This window comes from Monomorium pharaonis, chromosome 7 (assembly GCF_013373865.1).
Source record: "Monomorium pharaonis isolate MP-MQ-018 chromosome 7, ASM1337386v2, whole genome shotgun sequence".
NCBI classification, from domain to species: domain Eukaryota; kingdom Metazoa; phylum Arthropoda; class Insecta; order Hymenoptera; family Formicidae; genus Monomorium; species Monomorium pharaonis.
In genome coordinates, this window is record NC_050473.1 from 11,833,550 (window position 1) to 11,854,538 (window position 20,989).

The following is a 20,989-nucleotide window of genomic DNA, read 5'->3' on the forward strand; positions in this document are numbered from 1 at the left end:
CAAATCATACGTTCGTGTATCCGTGCATTAAATCGAATCCATTAATCGAATCTCAGATTAGCTAATGACACAATAAGGGCTTATACGCATTCGGATGAATGTAGCGCGTGAACGTACGCTGGCTGTGTGCAAGGTGAGAGACACTGGGATATACATTCATGAGCTACTCCATTCACGAAATGTGAATTCTCGCTTTGCAAACTTTAGGGGTCAACGGGTCGAGGATGGTTAGCCACTTCTGCGCGCAGGTTTGCGAACGCTCCCTCGTCCGTTATATCGAGTTGTATCTGATATATCGTTCGTGAGTCTTTCCGAGTTACAGTAACAGCCGGTGCTCCTCTAGCGAGTATTAATTCCGATGTTATTCGAAGAAGTTGCGGGATAAGAGAGGATGCCAAAGTTTCGTAGGATTTCCTATCAGCCAACAACTTGAGGGGAAGAGAAAGAGAGAGTAAAGGAGAAAGGGGAAAGAAAGGCGGGGGAGAGAGAAAGAGATGATTTGTAGGAGGAGGAGGAGAGAGAATCGGGGTTTATCACGAGAGATCTTTCACGGTTGCAAGGACGGCGCAGGGCAAAACGGTGGGGGTAATCGCCGTTCGGAGCCATGGAGAAAGAGTCGAGGGGGGGGGGGAGGGAGGGATCGGGGAGACGAGAGAACTAAAAGAGTAGCAGGAGTATCATTCACTTTGCGGGAGTCTCGCTCTTCTCTGCCGCTCGTAATAATTTTCTTTTTTATGAATGAACTTAAACTCTCCTCCTCTTCTGTCCAACTCTATCTCCTTTCTTGTTCTCTCCTATCTTATCGCTTCCATCTGCACTTCCTCTCCTTCCCTCGCACACGCCGTACCGTTTTCGCGCAGGTTTCAGTTTAACCGAGCTGAACGTGACACTGACATTCGTCTTCGTCGGGGCTTCCGCAGACGACAAATCGCCGGCGATGACAGATACGCGCATTTTTTGAACGAATTGCGCGTCTCATTGATCTCCGATAAGCGGATCGATATGTTGCAGCGACAAGGAATTTCATATCTTACAGTCATTTACGAGCTTGTAAATGAATGTCAGGAACGCCAAGGAAGGATAGAGAAGCTTTACAACTTTCTTAAATAAGATCGAACCTGAGATAACGTAACGCTCTCGTAACGTTTATTGGGGCTATTATCTATTGAAAGCCGAAATGCACGCGTATACTTTTTCTTTCACTTGGAAGAGATAGTGAATCTTTTTTCAGAAGAATTTCAAGCATTCGTTAACGGTGAATCGGCGTAAATGACATATCACTGACAATTACAATTTGTCCGTTTAATCGTCGTTGCGAGCATCTCTCTCTCTCTCTCTCTCTCTCTCTCTCGCGCGCGCGCAATTAATGGCTGGCTGTATTAACATCGCGATCATTAGGGACGAGTGCTTCGTCAGTACTTTTGGCAAACGGTACCTCCGCGAAGTAACGAAGTGAACGGCGACGATGAGACGCCGCCGCCGCCGCCGGGGCGAAAGAAGAGTAGGAGAGCCGTTTATCGATATTATCGTGCAGGCCAGCGGCAGGCGCGTACCGTCGCCTCGAAGGAAGGAACGATAGCGACCGTTAACTCGGGGCCGCGGACGCGACGCGACGGCACACATGTCGCGCAAATAGCCCGGTGCGGCCGTGTGCGTGTGTGTGTATGTGTGCGCGCGTATACACACGCACACGTGGACGCGCGAACGCGCACGCAACGCACACGCGCCGCGGGTCGCGCACACCTATACCTAACACACACGTGAGCCCGCTACGCGTTTCGCGCTCACGTTCGTACGTGTGTATCCTTCCGCGAAAGGCAAGCGGATGACGACGACTACAACGACGACGACGACGACGATGACGATGACGATGATGATGATGATGATGATGACGATGACGATGACGACGGAGATCCAATTCCGCTTCTCGGCTCCGCTCGCGACGAGGGAAGCAGGTGAAAATTAATTGTCCGGGTTTTACCCGACCCGCGTTCCACGGCAGAGCCGAGAAACGCGCGGACCCCAGTTTGCTCGCGTCTACCCGCGTCTACCCGCGACGGTGGCGGGTGCGCAAAGTGTACGTGTATATAGGTATATGTGTACGTGACTGTATGTGTGTGTGTACGTGTACGTGTGCGTGCGCGCCTTCGTCGTCCTATAACACCAGGACGCCATCGATCGATTTTCCTCTCGGCGTCGTCGTCGCCTTGTTGCCCATCGCCCCCATCACCCCTCCCCTCCCACTTCCGCCCATCGACTCCCCCCGCCGTCGCGAGCGCTTCCTCGCGCCTCTCGCGGCGCGGTGTTGGCGCGCGCGAGACTCGATTCGTTAATCGTAGATCGAAGAGCCGCGCCGCGCCAACGGCCAACGCGCCTTATCCGCGAAATCATATTTTTGTTGCCGCCGCGCTCTTAGCAACGCCATAGCCGCCGCCGCCGTCGTCGTCGTCGTCGTCGCCGCCGCCGCCGCCACCGCCGCCGCCACCGCGCTGCCGCGGCGTATATTTTACGCCCGGGACTGGGGTCAGCTGCTCTCCGCGATATACGCGGGCCGCGCTCGAGATAGGAGCGACGTCATGGCTGCCGCTAAAAAGAGAAAATTATTTCTTTTTCGTACCGAATTAATTTCGACACGTCACCGCGAGCCTAATTAAATTCGCTAAGACTTTCACACCGAGGTTGTATCGAAATGTATCACTCGCTGTGAACTTCAAATAATATAGTACGTAAAGAAAATACGTGCTAATTCCATCTCTCGATCTTTCCGTCATCTTCCTCCGGGAAACGGCTTGTTTACCGAACGTTCTATTACAACGCTATTTCACGGGAGAAATGATCGATTCCGTGTAAATTCGCAATTTGGTTTGAAAGTCACCCGTCCGTGTTCCAACGGTAACCGAGTGATGCTTTCAACGTGATTTGACTAATTATAATCTCGCCTAGCGTTACAATTCTGTTATCTTTGGTAAGCACCAAATCGATTGAATCTAAGATTACGCGCGATAGTCTCCTCTTAGCTTATATTTGTATATCTCCTATATCAAGTTAAGCACGTGAGAATTTCCTCTGTTTTCTTTCTACCGCTACACAGTACACAGATTCCTCCTTTTATGTTACGCGTTATATATACGTACACGTTAGATATACACGTATAATACATGTAATATCTCAGTCTTTCTCTTCTTCTTTTCTTCTCTTCTTTAATTGATGGAGTCTCAGGTGTGAGTTTGATACGGTCGAAATATATAATGTCCAGTGTATTATTTTTAAGTAATTTATTCTTAGGTACACAATAAATATCTCATTATAATAATGACAATAATAATAGACGTCAAGGACGGCTTAGGGAAGGCGCACGCGGCCGTCCTCGTGCTCGTCATCGCCGCGATACCGCTTTCATCCGAGATTCTAGCAAAGTCGAAGCTCTGAAATCCTAAACGTGCGCGGAGACAGCGATAATTATCGAGAGTAGGACGCCTCTCTCTCTCTCTCTCTCTCTCTCTCTCTCTCTCTCTCTCTCTCTCTCTCTCGTTTCTCGCGCGCTCGCTATCTTTCTCCACGCTACCGTCGCGCGGTGAAAAACGAGCCGGTATACGTGACGAAATGCGGTCGGTCCTCGCGCGCGTGTATCGCCGACGAGGCCGCGGGATATCGGGGCGCGTACAGGTACACACTTGTCGCGTATTCGCGTTCGTGCGAGCGCGACGGTTACTCGCGGTAAATTTACCCGCGAATTATCGCGAGAGCGAGACAGTCTCCTTACCGCGCCTCGTCTCGCCCGCCAAGCCTCGCTCCCCCCCCTCTCCGCCCCGCCTCGCCTCGCCTCGTCTCGCCCTGCCAGGCCTCGCCTCGCCTCGCCTCGCCCCGCCTCGCCCTGCCTGCGCCGCGCCCGCGGTGTAACTCCGCGTCGAATGCTCGTACGGATTTTAGGCCGCGCGCGCTCGTAAATCCGGCTCTCCCTCGGGGATTGCTGGCGGAGGTGCCGGGAAGGATTTAAGGGTTTTGCTGCATCCGACATCCTCTGACCCTCTCTCTCCCCTCTCTCTCTCTCTCTCTCTCTCTCTCTCTCTCTCTCTCTCTCTCTCTCTCTCTCTCTCTCTCTCAGCTTTCATCTCGCACAAAAGAGAAACCGTGAAAAAAAAAAAACACTCGGCAAATGTTATAAATATTGCGGAATTTTCTTATTATGTAAAAGCACGATCTATTTCGCGCTGGATGGACGCGAGTTTGTCGTTTCTTTCTGTGTACAGTGACTTAGAAAGCTCAACAATTTCAAAATATTATTTAGCGAAAGGTGATTGTGTGTACGTACGATCCACGGGAGTAGATTCGGTTTAAATTATTTTCTGCGCGAAATGATTAGTAAATATTGTTAATAAGAATAATAAGAGATGTGACAAATTCTTGGTTTTTTTTTGTCAACCGAATTTTATGGGTCCTTCTAGGAATCGGAGCAGGTAGTCGGAAAAATGCCTAAAAAGTACAGAGCGAGATAGTCGGGCTCCGCGGTTTAACGCGGTCCAACTTCGCTATTCTTTTCGATGGGTCAAGTGACAGAGAGAAAAGAGGCATGCGACGATTCGAGGGAAACAATTCGTGACTACACGCGAGGATGTAGGCGGAGGAAGGGACTCGGGACTCATTGGTGCGAGTAAACCGGAGCGCTAGTGGGGGATGTGCGCAAAATATATTCCGACGCGGCGCGCACGAGGTGGAGGGGACCATCCTGCTGACCAGTCGACCCTTCAGCGGCAGCGGAGTTGGCGTATAGTCTTCAGTTCGTCTTAGTTGTCGCGCTCGCAACATGAGAAGCCGGCTGATACGGTGCAGAATACCGGTCGCATAGTTTGCAGAAGAAGCGAGTTTGAGCATTAAGAAAGCAGGAGCTCGATCGATGATCGAGAGAGTCTAGGGGACAGGCAGAGAGAGAGAGAGAGAGAGAAAGAGACAGCCAAAAAGACGAACTAAGTGCCAGGTGCCCCCTCCCACCCAGGAGGACCGCGTCGTGACACACGCGATCGAAACGCGATCGTGTCGGATCGACCACGAAGCCAGTGGGTCTTTGCGCAGTCAATCCTTGACGTTGGACGTTGGACAATCGACAACGGTGAGTGACAATCCTGTCTCTCATTGTCGAAATGCTACGAGTGCTTCTCCGTGCCGCGAGAATACGTCCTGCATCGTTATCCGCGCCGCGACGACGTGAAAACGCGACAACGTAATCGTGTTTGTGTATGTGTCCGTTTTCTTCTCTTTTGTTTGTGATCGTACTGAAGAACTTCGCTCGCGCGGGCTCGAATCGAACGGTTCGCCAAGACTTGGACCCGTACGCGCCACTGGCGGAACGATAGTACCAAAAAACAAACAAACAGACACTAAACGCGAATACCCTCGTCTCTCGGAGGGTTTGCGCGCGCGCGCGCGCGTGTGTGGCGTGTGTGTGTGTGTGCGTGCGTGCGTGCGTGTGTGCGTGCGCACATTCGCGTTCGCGAGTTTCGCGGTCATCGAAAGGACATCGTCTCCTCGTCGCTCACGACGACGACGAGCGCGCCGGCGAAAACTGATCTCCGGGCCGGTGCGCGATCTCCGGCGGAACGTGTGTGCCTATCGCCGTCTCCATTTCACCCGATTCGTCTATCTCGCTCGCGCTCCGACTACCACCCCAACCACGCTATTCCTCGTGGTACAGCAATAATATCGTTTCCCGCGCGCACTGCGGATTGGCTGGTGCAGTCGCAACCGTGGAGCAAGAGACGCGAGAGGAGCGCCGGGGAGGAGTACCGACACGCTCGACGTTTTACTCGCGCTAGCGCCGTCAACGGGAGAGGAGCAGCCGCCAGAGAGGCGAGTGGTGGCAAGGTGTAGAGAGAGGCAACCAGCGGCAGTGCTTTGCTTCGACGGAGGGCAGCAGCGTGTAGGAGGGGGAACAAGTGAGACAGAGAGAGAGAGAGAGAGAAAGGTAGTGGGTTGTAGCCGCCCGACCGACCGACCGACCGACCGAGTTGTTTCATTCATAAAAAAGTTCTTTATTACTCTCTGTGAGCGCATGTGCTATTCCACCACGGAGGAGGTACGAGTACTACTACTCCCCCGACCGGCTGCGACGGCGTAACCGCGTTTTACACACAGTATTATTTACTACTGTGCGAGATACGAATCGGCGCCACACGCCGTACCGGCAGCACGGCGTACGGATCGTGTTCCGCGTTTCCAGTGCCAGTCATCGTCACACTCGTCGCCCGGAGAGGAGCTCCGTGTCCGCGCGCGTGTGTTTACCAATTTTGACTTTGAATTTGATCGCGTTCTCGCGACTTTGAAAATTTAATCGCGATCGTGAGCCGAATCCGTGAGACGAGAGAGAGGCCACCAAGAGGAAGTAGAAGAAACCCGTGAGTACGTTTGTAACGTCATCGTGAGAGCAACTCCTCGCGGCAACCTGGATCAGGAACAAGAAACCGCCGTGGATCTCTCCCCAGAATCGGGGGGATCTACGGGTCGAAGGGATCGAAGGGACAGGCCGTCTCGTCGTCAGAATAGCTTGAGCTATCGTCAGAGCACTTCTTACAATCACTTGGCCAGACACGATAGCTTGAACGTGAGCGATCCGGGACCTAGCACGTCCAGGCAGAGCGCGATGCCGCGGAATGAGTCACGAGGCTCGAACAAGCCTCGGGGGAAGACATCGATGCCGCAAGAGAAGCTAAACGCGATCGCGAGGGTGCGTAACGGCGAATCCAAGGCAGCGGTGGCGCGTGACATCGGCGTGCCGGAATCGACTTTGCGCGGCTGGTGCAAGTCCGAGGACAAAATCAGGATGCAAGTGGTCAACATGCGAGCCTCCGGCAACTACGACCAAATTTTGACTACGTCGAGTTCGGACAACAGCGATAACAGCCGTCCGGGATCGTCGTCGCGGTCAACGCCAACTGGCTCGAATATGCTGGGACTCCCGATTCCCGGAGTCGCGGATCAGTCTAGCGAGGAGCCTGAACCCGGCCCGGCCCCGAAGAGACTCAGAACAGACAATTTCACCCCCGACACCGCCGCAACTGCTGCAAATATGCCGACAACGTCTCGATCTACCGAGAATTTGCTGTCCATAAATCAACAATTGAATCAACAATTGAATCAACAATTGTACAATCTACTCGCCAATCACGATACGACAACCAAGCTACAAACGCAAGCAGCCTTTAGTCTATTTAATACGTTTGTGAATGATCCTTCACCGCTTCTCGCTTACAGCACATATGGATCGCAGGCTACAAGTATGCTTGCCGATAGTTTGCAAATGCACAGGAACAACGGCGCGATGAGCTTAGCAGCAGCTAATATGACTGCAGCGACTAATATGTCTGCAGCAGCTAATATGACCGCAGCAGCTAATATGCCGGTTAACGCGCTACTTACCAACGGAAATAAGAGGAAATACAACAACACATTCTTATCAACCCTTGCGGACATTCAACGATCATCGAGGAGGCAGAGCAACAAATCGCCGAGTGTGGAAAAGCCGATCGGGAGCATCTATCAACCGACAACCAACAACCGAACGTCTCCCTATAAATCAACCCCAACATCGACGATCACCAGCAGCAGTAGCAGCAGCAGCAGCTACAACAGCAGCAGCAGTAGCAGCAACAACAACAACAACGGCACGTGCTCCGCAAAATCGAACGGTGAGAAACTAAATGCTATAGTAAATAATTTGCAGCAACAACAACCGCGAGTGAGTAACGTGGAAGAAATGATATCCAATAATGCGATGAACAATAATAATAACAATGTCGATCATATTGATCACGAAACAGCGAATCAAAAATCTTCAATGATTTCAGATGTACCGCCCCCAGAATTCGCTAAAATAATGTCAGATTTTTCCAAGTGTGTAGACTGGTTACAAAAATACGGTACACGTATTTGTACATTTTATCAAGTAAATCAAATGAAGAGTGTTCTTAATAAATGGACTACTTGGGCTAATAATGTAAATAATGTACCCCAAGAAAAGACTAATGATACGAGCTAGCTGAAGCAGCGTAGAAAAAAATGACATGTAAATAAATTGTAAATAAATGTATATTGTTGTATCATATAAAAAGAACGGGGCGAAACTTTTGAAAACGTCTATGTTCTGATTTAAATAGTTTAAATTTAAAAAATAGGTTTCTTTTAGACTAAAAAAAATATGCGAGAAAGGATTTTTATCGACTCAAAGGTTAAAAATGTAATGTTAGGCGCGCAGCTCCAAAAATTTTAAAGTTAGAATAGTCTTAGAATAGTTTTTCTTTTTACGTGTAAAAAGTGTATTATATTTAGTATTACATTTAGGCATTTATTACATTTTTTTTGTAAATAATCTTTAATTTCTAAATATTTTAAATTAATGCGATATTTGTATAATAAAACTTCGACAATGAAAAATCATTCTCTACATTCCTGCGGGTAAAAAAAGTGTAAGATATCCTATTTCTGTGGCACTTAACAATGTGAAAATGAACAGTGTGGACTTAACTGGCCTATTTATTTGTGAGATTAGATGACGGAGTCGTGTCGCTACTTTTCATCGGTTTTGTGACAGGTATCCTAATCTGACTGGTCGTCAACCTTAATGATTGATATTTCGCAGGATAGAGTAACGCTTTTCATTGCCGGTTCTTTCGTTTTGTGCAAAAAATCATCAACTGATTACATTATAATTAAATTTAAAAAAAAAACAAAAAAATTTACAAAAAATTAAATATTTATCAAAATCCTTCTTCTCGCATACGTAAAAATTTTGTTAATCTTTAAGTCGATAAAAATCTTTATCGCATGTTCCCATGTCTTATCTAAAAGGAACCTATTTTTTAAAATTTGAACCTATCTACCTTTCTCAAATTTGATCCTACCTAAAATTTGAACAAAATCGGAGCATGGACGTTTTCAAAACAACAGCTAAGAATTGTTAAAAGTGTATATATACATGTGCATAGTTAAATGTATATATACATTTATATAGTAACTTAAGAAAACTACCGAAGTACTTGCCATTCTGTTGGTCTATGCACGTTATATACCTTACAGTTACAGTATATACATGTATATAGGTAAATCATGTGAGTGTGTGTGCGTGTGTGTATATGTATATATATATATATATATATATACATTTATATGTGTGTACATATAAAAATTTGTGCACGTAATGCACAAGAAATGAGATGATAAACAACGGATCTGATAATTGTGCGTGCATGTGTCTCGTGTACACACGCGCACGTATGTGTGTGTATGTGTGTAATATATAATAGATCTGTCATTTATCATTATTTACATCTTTGAAAATATGTTTCATGAAATTGAGGACACCGTTGTTTAAACGAAGAAGTTACTTCCTATATTTTCTACCTCCTAGGGTAGTTGTGTATGTCGTTTCTATTCATTTAAAATACGGACAGCTGAACTGAGGACTTAAATTAGCTCTTAAAACTTAGTTTAAAAATAATTTAAAAACTGAGATTCAAACTATCAAAACCATAAACATTTAAAGGTATCAGTCTTAGAATAATTTTTACTTTTAGAATTTTTACGTTTATAAATTATAGTATTACTTTACGTTTAGGGATTTATTATATTTTTTTCTAAATATAATCTTTAGTTTTTAAGTATTTTAAATTTTTACGACAATATAATTGAGGGAAAAAAAGAATAAAGATCTTAAAAAAATAAATCTTAGATCGCTGTTTTACCGGAAAAAAGGTTTGTTTACTTACCATAATAAAAGCTTTATCCAATGTCTGATATTCGATGTAATCACTGATGAATTTTATACATCCATGCCATGTGTATAGTTCCGGATACGGCAACGTACTTCTTTTGATATTAGAAGATACAAATTTCTATACAAAATAAAAAATTCTAATTATTCGATGTATATTGTTTGCACTTTAGCCTGTTAAATGTTTCTCATCATTTATTGTCATTTAACTTAATTAAATAACTGGAAATCAAATGATTGAACATATACTTTGCATGCATTAAAACAGTATTACCTGCAGTATTTTCTATGAAATAATCGCATATAAAACTCTGTGATGAGAAATTTTTTTTTCAATTACACTATCAATGTAAATGACAAAACTAAGTTTTAAAAATTCAAGGTACATTCCTTTATACTGCGTGCCTGTATGATACATTAATAGTGTGTAAGTTAATAATGATATGATAGCTGAATTTCGTACTTGATTAATACAGTATATATGTATATAGTAACTCAGTGTACAGCGTACATATTTTCAAAATTCTCTTTCTTTTCTCCCGTGAGAAATTTTAATATCTGACGAAAAATATATTTTAAAAAATAAAAAAAATTTGTAAAAAATTTAAAGACGTGATGCGATTAAAAGTTTAAAGTTCCTTGAAAATGTTTTGTTGAGAAAGAAATCTAAAAATTGTAAAATTAATTTCTTTTCATAACTTGTAAATCATGCGCGATTTTATTTTCTGTTCCCGATTTTTATCTTTATTTGTAAAATACTAACGCTGGACACACGATAGATACTGTATTAATTAAGTCATGTAATAAAACATTTATATATTATAATACATCATAATTGTAAGAATATAGTTTAAGGAAGTAAATGTAAGAATTCATTAACCAAAGTTTGTACCGTTGAGCTGTGACTTAAGACTGTTACACTCATAAGACTGTGCACACTTATATTGTACAAATGGAGAAATGTAGCGACAATTGTAAAAATCGAATCTATCGCGTATTTTTATGCGCGATTATTTCGTATAATTGACAAACAAAACTGTTATAAAGATACGTACAAAATGTAATCACAACGACGTAAAATGCTTATAAAATGTGAAGTGTTAAAAGAGATGATGATTTTTAATGATATTTTTAAAAGTATTACTTTAAATCTTTTAGGTACGTAGTTTCATATTTTATTTCAATGTTTTTCCAAATATTTTGTATTTTTATCATAAAAAATTTTGTCACATGGAAATAATGTACTAAGAAATTTAGTTATTATTAGTAGCATTGGCAACTACCATCACAAAGTGAATTGTCTGATCAAATTGGCAGAACATTGTTTTTGCAAAATAATTATTGTATATAAAGATCTTTTGTCGAAATATCTTGTCAACGCGATGTGATGAACCATAAATCGTGCACTTATCACAAAATCTCTTTACTTTATCTTGATTTTACGTTTATCATCCGAATAACTCGAATAAACTCGGATAGAATCAAATTCAATTTGTGAGTCCTCGATTTCCCATTTAAATTTAGTGTGTATTAGACCCAATTTTATTGTCGTACACTTATACCTCAATAAGGTGTAAAGTAATTAAAATTGATAAGAACATTAATTTAGTGAAAATATAATTAAATGGTTTTTTTATATTTTAATGTAATATTAATTGCAATTATTCAACTCTCTAAATCGAAATCGGTGTATCCACAAAAAAGACATTTTATGTGATTTCATTGTTATACTTATAACTGTATCAATCGATCAATGATATAGGGATTGTCCTCTAATAATACACCGATTCCGATCGATAAGAGTACTCTCTCTCTCTTAATCGGAATCACTGAAAGCGAATGATCATAATTAGTGATAATCTCAAAAGAAGTACGTGATAGACATAGTTATAATTATGATTATAAGTATAACAGATTTCACTGATTCCGATTTAGAGAAAATGGAGAGAATAGAGAGATTTTAATTCTAGTGTCTAGCGAAATAGGGAAAATAGAGAAAGATTTTGTTTCTAATGTCTATTTCTAAAGTTTTAATTTTTCAAAAGTCCGACATTTTTGTACGAAATCAAAACACAAATTTAAAAACAGTAATAATACAAGATACAAAAAATAAAACTCATAATTGAATTTTGTGTTTATTTTTTTTCTAAATATCCCATCCAATTCTTCAAAGCGAGAACTTGTCTAATGTAAATTAAATATCAGGACAGAAATTTTCTAATCTTATACGTTGTTGGTAATGATGCATATATAATATGTGTGTATGTGTGTGTGTTCCAATTCTTCAATCGTTTCTTGTATTATATACAATAGCATAAAAACTATACACGGAATTTTATTCTAAATTCTGATACGAATTACAAATCTAAAAGTTTTTAGCGACATTTCAAACAACTTTTTTAATACTACATAATTTCATATTTAACCTATGCACACACAATAGTATGATCAGCTGATCGTAACAGCTGACTTTGCAAATCAGCTGATTTTACGTTTCACTGGCCGTATTTATATTCCAACAGCCGTATTTATGACAACCTTATGCATTCATAAGCTGTAATAAGTAAACACAAAAAATTAAATTACGTTGAAAATTTCTACAAACTCGAACATAAGACATGCTTTTCTATAATAACTAATTTTCACAACTTGCTATGCTTTTTTTTCTTTATTCAATTTGTCAGATTTCTGTAACGATTTGGAAAAAAAGGAAATAATTCTGCCAAATTAACAGAGAATATAATTATTAAGTTTATATTATAATTAAAAGGATTTTTAAAAAACGAGGATTTCTTAATCACACTTATTAGATTTGCACCAAGGGGCTCATATGTATCAATTAGGGATTAACGTAGCTCTAACGTAGATTGAATTTTACCCACTTGCACATGACATTCGTTCTTGCAAGTCAATAGCAATGGTCGGCGATTCGTATATTTTGCGTGGAACTGGCGACGAAAGTTTTCTGCGTACCACAACAGCAGTCGCTCCTTATTCCTGACGCAACGATAGGTATCCGGAAGTGCTCGCGCATAGAGATCCTCCGTGATCATTGAGACATCCGGCCAACACAACTGGATCAAACACAATTCACGTTGCACTTGTCGCAGAATTTCCTCGACGGTACCAGCCAGAGTTCCTACAATAAGAGGTAAGTTGATGCGATAATGATTTTTGATTGGTTATCTAAATCCGCCATATATAACAGTCAAGCAATCACTTTGAATTTTAAATATGTAACATTTAACAAAAGAATTAATAATATAACATTGCTACTTAGCTTTGTATTATCTTGTTAATAATGTTTTAAATGTATATTTAAATTAATGCCATTATATTATTTATTAATTAAACATGATAAAACCAATCTAAACATGATAAAATCACTATTGCCAAATCACTTTTCATAATCATATACATAAAGAAATCCAATCGCATTTTACAAGTCTTATGACGAGAATGCGATTGGACAAATTTCTTAGATTCTAACTCTTATTATAGAAACTCTAGTACTATTAGCAGGTTTCTCTATTCCGTGTCTCTCCGGATGTCTATCGAGCGATGCTGGGCGTAAATCATCAGATTCGAGTTGTTTTTCGACTACGTAATTCGTCATACTACCGTTCATTGCGACGGCAATCCGATTGTTTGACATACGGAGTGTAAAAACGTGCGTTTGACTAACCGGCCGACCGCGAATGTTTATTAGCGCGATTACGCGACCGCGAATTCGAATTCACATTCACATCGACGTACAAACAAGCCGCGGTCGTTACGGCAACGCGATGCAGTAAGTATGTAGATATATCACGCTTCAGGTAAGTAGGTGGCAGCATCAAGTGGAATGTAGTAGATAAGTAGATAAAATATTTAATATCTATGAATTACGCATTATAAAAGATTTTATAAGATGAATATTTCTGTATTTACACGTATTGATATGCGATGACAGATATATACATTATATACTATTATTTGAGTAGTAACAAAAGGTATTTGTGGACAGCTGATTTTATTTTTGATGAAAACATTCGGGCATTTGGTTTAAAGACCGTGAAAGAAAAATGATCGGAGTCAAAGCTTTTGAATTGGGTTTGACACGTATACAGTACATTCTGACCTGTTTTCTAGTCCTTCTAGGATCTTTCAAAATTGACACACAAAAAAACAGTAACACATAAGAAGAAATCTTGAAATCTATTCTGATGGATGAAATTTAGAAGTTTTTTTATGGAACGAAGCTGTTTAATTTCTATTTCAGAACAGTTCCCTCATTGTTTCGTCAATAGTAAAGATGTCGTTTAGACAAAATAAATAAATAAATAATTAAGGCTTAAACCATCTTAAAGAATCTTTAATTTAAATAGATTAGTATTTATTGAATAAAAAAATAACGATTACTTAATTGCCAAAAGTATGAATAAAGGAATCTATTAATATTAAGAACAGTGATTTTGTCAATTATATTATTTAATAAAATATAAATTAATATGTTTATTAAATATATAATCATTAAATTTATAAACAGCGTTATAAGAAAGTAAAAAAAAACAACTTTTAATAAATTAAAATGTTATTAGCTAAATGAGTATATATTAAATAAAAGTTATAAATGGAGATGTCTGTTTTACCGACAAAAAGACGGTAATTTTTGTATTGCAATATTTTATTTTTGTTATAGATTTGGAAATTCTCCTTCAGAATGGAAGTATACGCATTACTACCAGTCTATGGGATGGAGTTTATACAAAAAATGGAAAAAAGTTATTTTTCTATCACACCATAAAAATGTTTACTTAATACAGTTTGTACTTAACGAAATTTACATCACAGACTAATAGACGGAAACATTGTTGAGTTTCGAAAATGAAATTTAATGCCCAATTGAGACGAAATTGCACTACGTAAATTTAGATATAAGCGTAAAAAGTTGATAGAGCAATATAAAATTTTTTTTTTATTCTTGAAATAAGTTCAATTCACAGATTGATATTAATACGTGTACTTTAATTTTGTACAAGGATTTTCAAATCTATAAAAAAAATACAAAATCTCATTAATAATGTGCACAAATGGCTCTACATTTTCGACACCGACTAAGTTTGAGAGGCACTCCAGCATTCCCTTATATGGTAACTGTGTTACTTATCCTATATAGGCAAATTAGTTACAGAATTTATATTTGATAAAGATAGTGTCGTGTGTAAGAATTCGAAGAAATGGAAGACTTATTTTGATAATTGTACACCAAGTGAAAATATACATTGATCTGTTTCAATTTACTATCAGTAGAGAATTGGTCATATTTAATCTATAAGTGTGTTATCGGCAATGTTGTCACATGAAGTTGTAAATAGAAAAATACGTATTTATTTTTCTTTTTTAAGAAAAAGGTTTAGCATTTAAAGATTTGAGAAAAACAAGAGGTTTTATTTTGATATCTTACACGAAGTAGGAACAATATTGTTCTGTTTACTTACTGTTGGTACAGATGAAATCACCTTAACCTTCGTCAGTTATAGCCAGCATATGCGCTATATAACCTAAAGATAGGGTTGAAGGCGCTTAGTTACTCTACTCGAAGTACAACCCCTCCCCCCCCCAAAATATAGCCAGCATAGATAAAATGATTAGTATATACTTTAAAATATAATGACAGTATCTGTGCGTAAAATAATACTAAAAACCAGGGGAAACCGATTTTCTTATTAGAAAATATCTATGAATTGACTTTACAGAATTTCAAAGTCTTTTATACAATCAAAATACACACAAAAATAAAAAAAACGATTTTATGTTAATGATAAAAAAGGCGAAACTTCCAATGCTCCGATTTAGTTTCAATTTTGAAAATAGATTCCTTCTTCAGATAAAGATGTTGGATATTCAACACGGCCGCCCTCATCACGCGGTATCCACTTGAGACCTCCCGGCAGGGGTTCTCGACTGCACCATTGGTAACACTGGCGACGTGGACCAATAATCGATCGCGGCACTCGCGATACCGAGTGCGACTCTATCGATTACACTCATATTACTCGAACCGTATACACACATTCTTTTTCTTACTTTTCCTTCTTCAGTTAATACATCCAAATATATCTCTCCACCGTCGAGTATTCAACCGTAATTACTTTTGTACTCATCGACACCTTGTAATACTGTGCTTTACTAAATACACGAAATCGTGTAACATTGTCTAAAGTGTTTATTTTCTCGTCGTCACCCACTACCTCGAGCTTATAGGTTATGGGCCCAGACTAACGCAATTCTTGTCGCACAGCGAGAGATCCGTTTTTCTGCATCGCGTCACTAAGACAGCGAACTGCCTTGTGAAGTTTAGTGTCGGTCGCAACAATCGCAAAAACCGTACAGTCAATCTCGCACACACGGACAAAGACAATGGCATATAGCACCATAAACTCGACTCGCCTAGAACTCCTATCTAAGGACAATTATGACACGTGGAGGATACAAGCGGAAGCCCTACTGATAAAAAACGATACCTGGGGCTATGTTTCTGGAGAAAAACCAAGACCAGTCGTGTCAACCGACCCGAACACGAGAGCGTCATCCCAAGCCGCATACGACGCGTGGACTACCGAGGATCGCAAAGCCAGGTCAGATCTCATCCTTTCTATACATCCGTCTGAATTAAAGCAAATCAAAGGTTGTGATACTTCCAAAAGCGTCTGGGACAAGCTGGAATCAATCTACGCGTCCAAGGGGCCTGCGCGCAAGGCAGCCCTGCTGAAGAATCTCATGCTGCGGAAGATGCCAGAGGATGGGAACGTAAAGGATCATCTAAACGACCTTTTCGACGCAGTGGACAAATTACAATCCATGAACGTCGAAGTCAATGGAGACATGCTCGCCATCATCATATTGTATAGTCTTCCAGACAGCTATGACACCTTCCGATGTGCCATAGAGTCTCGTGACGATCTGCCAGACGCCGAGACATTAAAGATAAAGATAATTGAAGAGAGCGAAGCCAGGAAACGACGATCACCAGAACGGACGTCCAACGCGCTGCTCGCAAAACAATCTAGTCGACAAGCGCCAACGCATAAGAATAAGACGGGAAAGGAAAACAAGCGCTCTTCCCCTTCCAGGGAAAAACGAATAAAATGCAACTATTGCAAGAAGAGTGGACACAAGGCTGCAAACTGCTTTGCCAAACGGAACTCCGAATCTAAGACGAGTCACGCGACAGAAACGGCATTATTAACGGATGATACAGGAAAATCAAAGGGATGGTGCTTGGATAGCGGCTGCACCTCCCACCTTTGTAACGACAAAGAATTGTTCGTCAACACCGCGAATATCTCCAGCGGATTGAAGCTTGCGAACAACGAGGTCACAAAAGTCCGAGCGATGGGAGACGTCAGGATAACGGCTTCAGTAAGCAAGGACGAGAGGAAGATAAGGCTCAAGGACACCCTATTTGTCCCGGATATAAGAACCAATCTTCTATCAGTGGCTAAGATTGTCGACAACCAACACGAAGTGCTCTTCACCAAGAATCATGCCGTTGTTCGGGATACCCGAGGTAACACAACTATGATCGCCAAACGTATTAATAATTTGTTTTATTTACAGGAGAGTCCACACCATGCATACGCGGCCACCGACAACGGGCATGCGCGAATCCGAACGTGGCACGAACGGCTCGGACACCTGAACGCAAGGGACGTCGCAAAGATGTACAATACTCAAGCGGTCATCGGCATGAAGCTCGATTCCAATCTCACTACGATCGACTGCAAGATATGCGCTGCGGGAAAGCTTACACAAGCACCGTTTCCAACGAGAGGCCCAAGAACCTCCGGGGTATTGGACATCGTACACACAGACGTATGCGGACCCATGCGACAGGAATCCGAGGGCGGAGCTCGATACTTCGTCACCTTTATTGACGACTACAGCCGCTGGTGTGAAGTCTATTTCATACGAAGCAAGAGCGAGGTCCCCGAGAAATTCAAAGAATTCATGAACTTAGCTGAGAGGCAAACCGGACGAAAAATCAAGGCCATTCAGTCCGATAACGGGAAAGAATATTGTAATGCCACCATGGACGCATTACTCAAGGAACATGGCATCACCCGTCGTTTGACAGTGCCTCACACGCCCGAGCAGAATGGCACAGCGGAGCGCAAAAACAGAACGCTCGTGGAAGCAGCAAGATGCATGATCATTCAATCGGGACTACCTCCATCACTATGGGCTGAAGCCATCGCGACCGCCAACTACATACGGAACCGGTGCACCACAAAGAGCATAGATTCAGGGACACCCTTTGAAAGATGGACGGATCGACGTCCGAACATCGCACACATGCGGATATTCGGAAGCAACGTATTCATTCTGGACAAATCCCCAGGGAAGGGAAAATTCGACCCTCGAGGACAGGATGGTATCTTTGTCGGTTATTCCGATAAGTCTAAGGCGTACAGGGTATGGAGTCCCAAGGACAAAAGGATCTACGTCTCCCGGGACGTCAAATTCTTCAATGAATTTAATACGAAAGAAACATTCGAGGACATCGTAACGTCAGAAACGAAGAGCGGTCGTTCCAGGATCTTGAGATTCGAAGAAACGGTAGTAGGACCGAACCAATCAGATACAACAACCGACCAATCAGGCGATCATGAACCAGTCGAAGCAATTACTGAGGACGATGGAGAGACAGACATCGTCGACACGCCCAAACGAAAGGCCGGGCGACCAAAGGGAGCTGTGCGAAAATTAATCGTTCCGACCAAAGATTACAATCTACGGAGTCGTACACAAGGTCAAGGACCGACGTCTACGGCCATCGAGCTATCTTCGGACGATGACACGGAGCCACATGAATCCATGTACGCATTTTTGGCCAGTGAAATCCCGCTGTCACAAGCAATCAACGGCGAGGATGCCTCTGAATGGAAGGACGCCATCCACGACGAGATCGAGAGCCTTGTAACCAACGACACGTGGGAGCTCGTTGATCGACCCGATGACTGCAATGTCGTAGGATGCCGAATTGTCTTGCGAAACAAATTCCGTGCGGACGGAAGCCTAGAGAAGAGAAAGGCAAGGATCGTGGCAAGAGGATTTTCTCAGCGGCCAGGAATCGACTTCCAGGATACCTTTGCGCCAGTGGCGCGACTGAGTTCGTTGAGGATGCTTGTCGCCATATCAGCTCAAACAGGAGCGTCGATATCCCAGCTAGACATTACCTCAGCATACCTACACGGAGACATGGACAATACGGTATACATGGAAGTACCAAAGCTTCTAGACGAGATGCTTGCAAGAATCGCGAGAGACGTCTCCGACAGAAACACGCAGAGCAAGGCAAGGAAGATGCTGTCCAGCCTTCGACAGGGACATAAGGTCTGCCTATTACGGAAGGCGATATACGGGCTGCGTCAATCCGGCAGACAATGGCACTTTAAGCTCAGCCGAGTACTCAAAGGCGCTGGCCTAATCCCGACGAACGCCGATTCGTGTGTTTACGTCGGCAAGTATAAAACAATATTCTTATTAGTTTACGTCGACGACATCTTGATCGTTACCAAAGATAGCAAGCGCAAGGACGATATCGTCAAAGCATTAAGCGAACAATTCTCCATCAAGGATCTCGGAGTGGCGAAATACTGCTTGGGTATTGAGATCATCAGAAACGGAGATAATATACTTCTCTCCCAGGCAGGTTACATCAAGAGTCTGCTGGCCAAGTTCGAGATGACAGATTGTAGAGGCGCTGCTACACCATTGACTCAAGGCTTCAAACCGGTTGCAATAAACCAAGACAACGACATGTCATTGCCTTTTAAGGAGCTTGTGGGGAGCTTAATGTACGTGGCGGTCGCCACTAGGCCGGACATTAGTCATGCTGTAAGCATGTTAAGCCAATTCAACCAACGTTACGATCGAATCATTTGGAAGGAAGCTAAGCGAGTGCTTAGATATTTGAAGAGCACCTCTTCCTTAGCCCTATGCTTCAAACCAACCACAAGAGGTCTGTACGGGTACGTCGACGCGGACTGGGGAAATTGCCCACTCGACAGGCGATCGTACACAGGCATGGCATTTATTCTCGGCGGAGCTGCAATCTCGTGGGAATCCCGCAAACAGAGAACGGTCGCCCTTTCGTCCACCGAGGCGGAATACATGGGGCTAACAGACGCAGCGAAAGAAGCTATCTACTTCATCGGATTCTTAAAGGAACTAGGTCTCGACGACCTGACCAACGTCGTCATCTTTAACGATAATCAAGGAGCAGGGGAACTGGCCCGCAATCCGGTATATCATGGCAGAACGAAGCATATTGATGTGCGATTCCATTTCATTCGTGAAGCGCTCCGCAATTGGTCCATACAACTCAGATACAAGCCCACAAATGAAATGCCTGCCGATATCCTCACCAAGGGACTGACCAGCGGAAAACATGAACTTTGCGTCCGAGGACTGGGGCTAGACAATGTGTCCGTAGAAAAACATCCACATTGAGAGGGGGTGTTGGATATTCAACACGGCCGCCCTCATCACGCGGTATCCACTTGAGACCTCCCGGCAGGGGTTCTCGACTGCACCATTGGTAACACTGGCGACGTGGACCAATAATCGATCGCGGCACTCGCGATACCGAGTGCGACTCTATCGATTACACTCATATTACTCGAACCGTATACACACATTCTTTTTCTTACTTTTCCTTCTTCAGTTAATACATCCAAATATATCTCTCCACCGTCGAGTATTCAACCGTAATTACTTTTGTACTCATCGACACCTTGTAATACTGTGCTTTACTAAATACACGAAATCGTGTAACATTGTCTAAAGTGTTTATTTTCTCGTCGTCACCCACTACCTCGAGCTTATAAAAGAAAACATACGTTAAAATTTATTCTCAGAACTAGAAATATAGAAAAAATTAGAAAAAGGCAGAAAGTAAATTAAACGGAGTTTAAAGTTAAGCTACATTGGTGCAACCAGGCCTCAGACAAATATTTACAAATTATCGATTTTTTACTTACCAATATAAAAAAATTTTTGAGTAAAATCATCTAAAAGAAATCTAGTTTCAAAATTTAAATTAAATCGAAGCATGAGCATTTTTGGAAGTACAGACGAAACGGCATAAAATACTGCTTAATAACTGTTATAAAAACTATAAATATTATTGACTTTTAATCTTAACGAAAGCTAAGAGCATATACCAGTAAGTTTTATAAATCG

At 42.2% G+C, this 20,989-nt stretch overlaps 1 protein-coding gene across 2 annotated transcripts; it reads right to left on the bottom strand.

The window, feature by feature from the left end:
* Positions 1-10,507: 10,507 nt before the first annotated feature.
* Positions 10,508-14,242, bottom strand: LOC114255106. Of its 2 annotated transcripts, XM_036289958.1 has the most exons (3): positions 13,274-14,242; positions 12,643-12,899; positions 10,508-12,314 (listed from the first exon to the last, which is right to left on the bottom strand). In XM_036289958.1, exons 1-3 carry the CDS (start codon positions 13,413-13,415, stop codon positions 12,300-12,302), a joined length of 414 nt encoding a protein of 137 aa, XP_036145851.1. In that variant the 5' UTR covers positions 13,416-14,242; the 3' UTR covers positions 10,508-12,299. The 2 variants fall into 2 exon arrangements, with proteins under 2 accessions (XP_036145851.1, XP_036145850.1); XM_036289957.1 differs by having other exon boundaries at positions 10,508-12,899.
* Between the last annotated feature and the right edge of the window lie 6,747 nt (positions 14,243-20,989).

Coding starts and splice junctions, on each gene's coding strand:
- LOC114255106 (XM_036289957.1), bottom strand. CDS start 13,415: ATGTCAAACAATCGGATTGCCGTCGCAATGAACGGTAGTATGACGAAT. Junction 12,900..13,273: donor AATAGAGAAACCTGCTAATA/GTACTAGAGTTT, acceptor CTCTTATTGTAG/GAACTCTGGCTGGTACCGTC.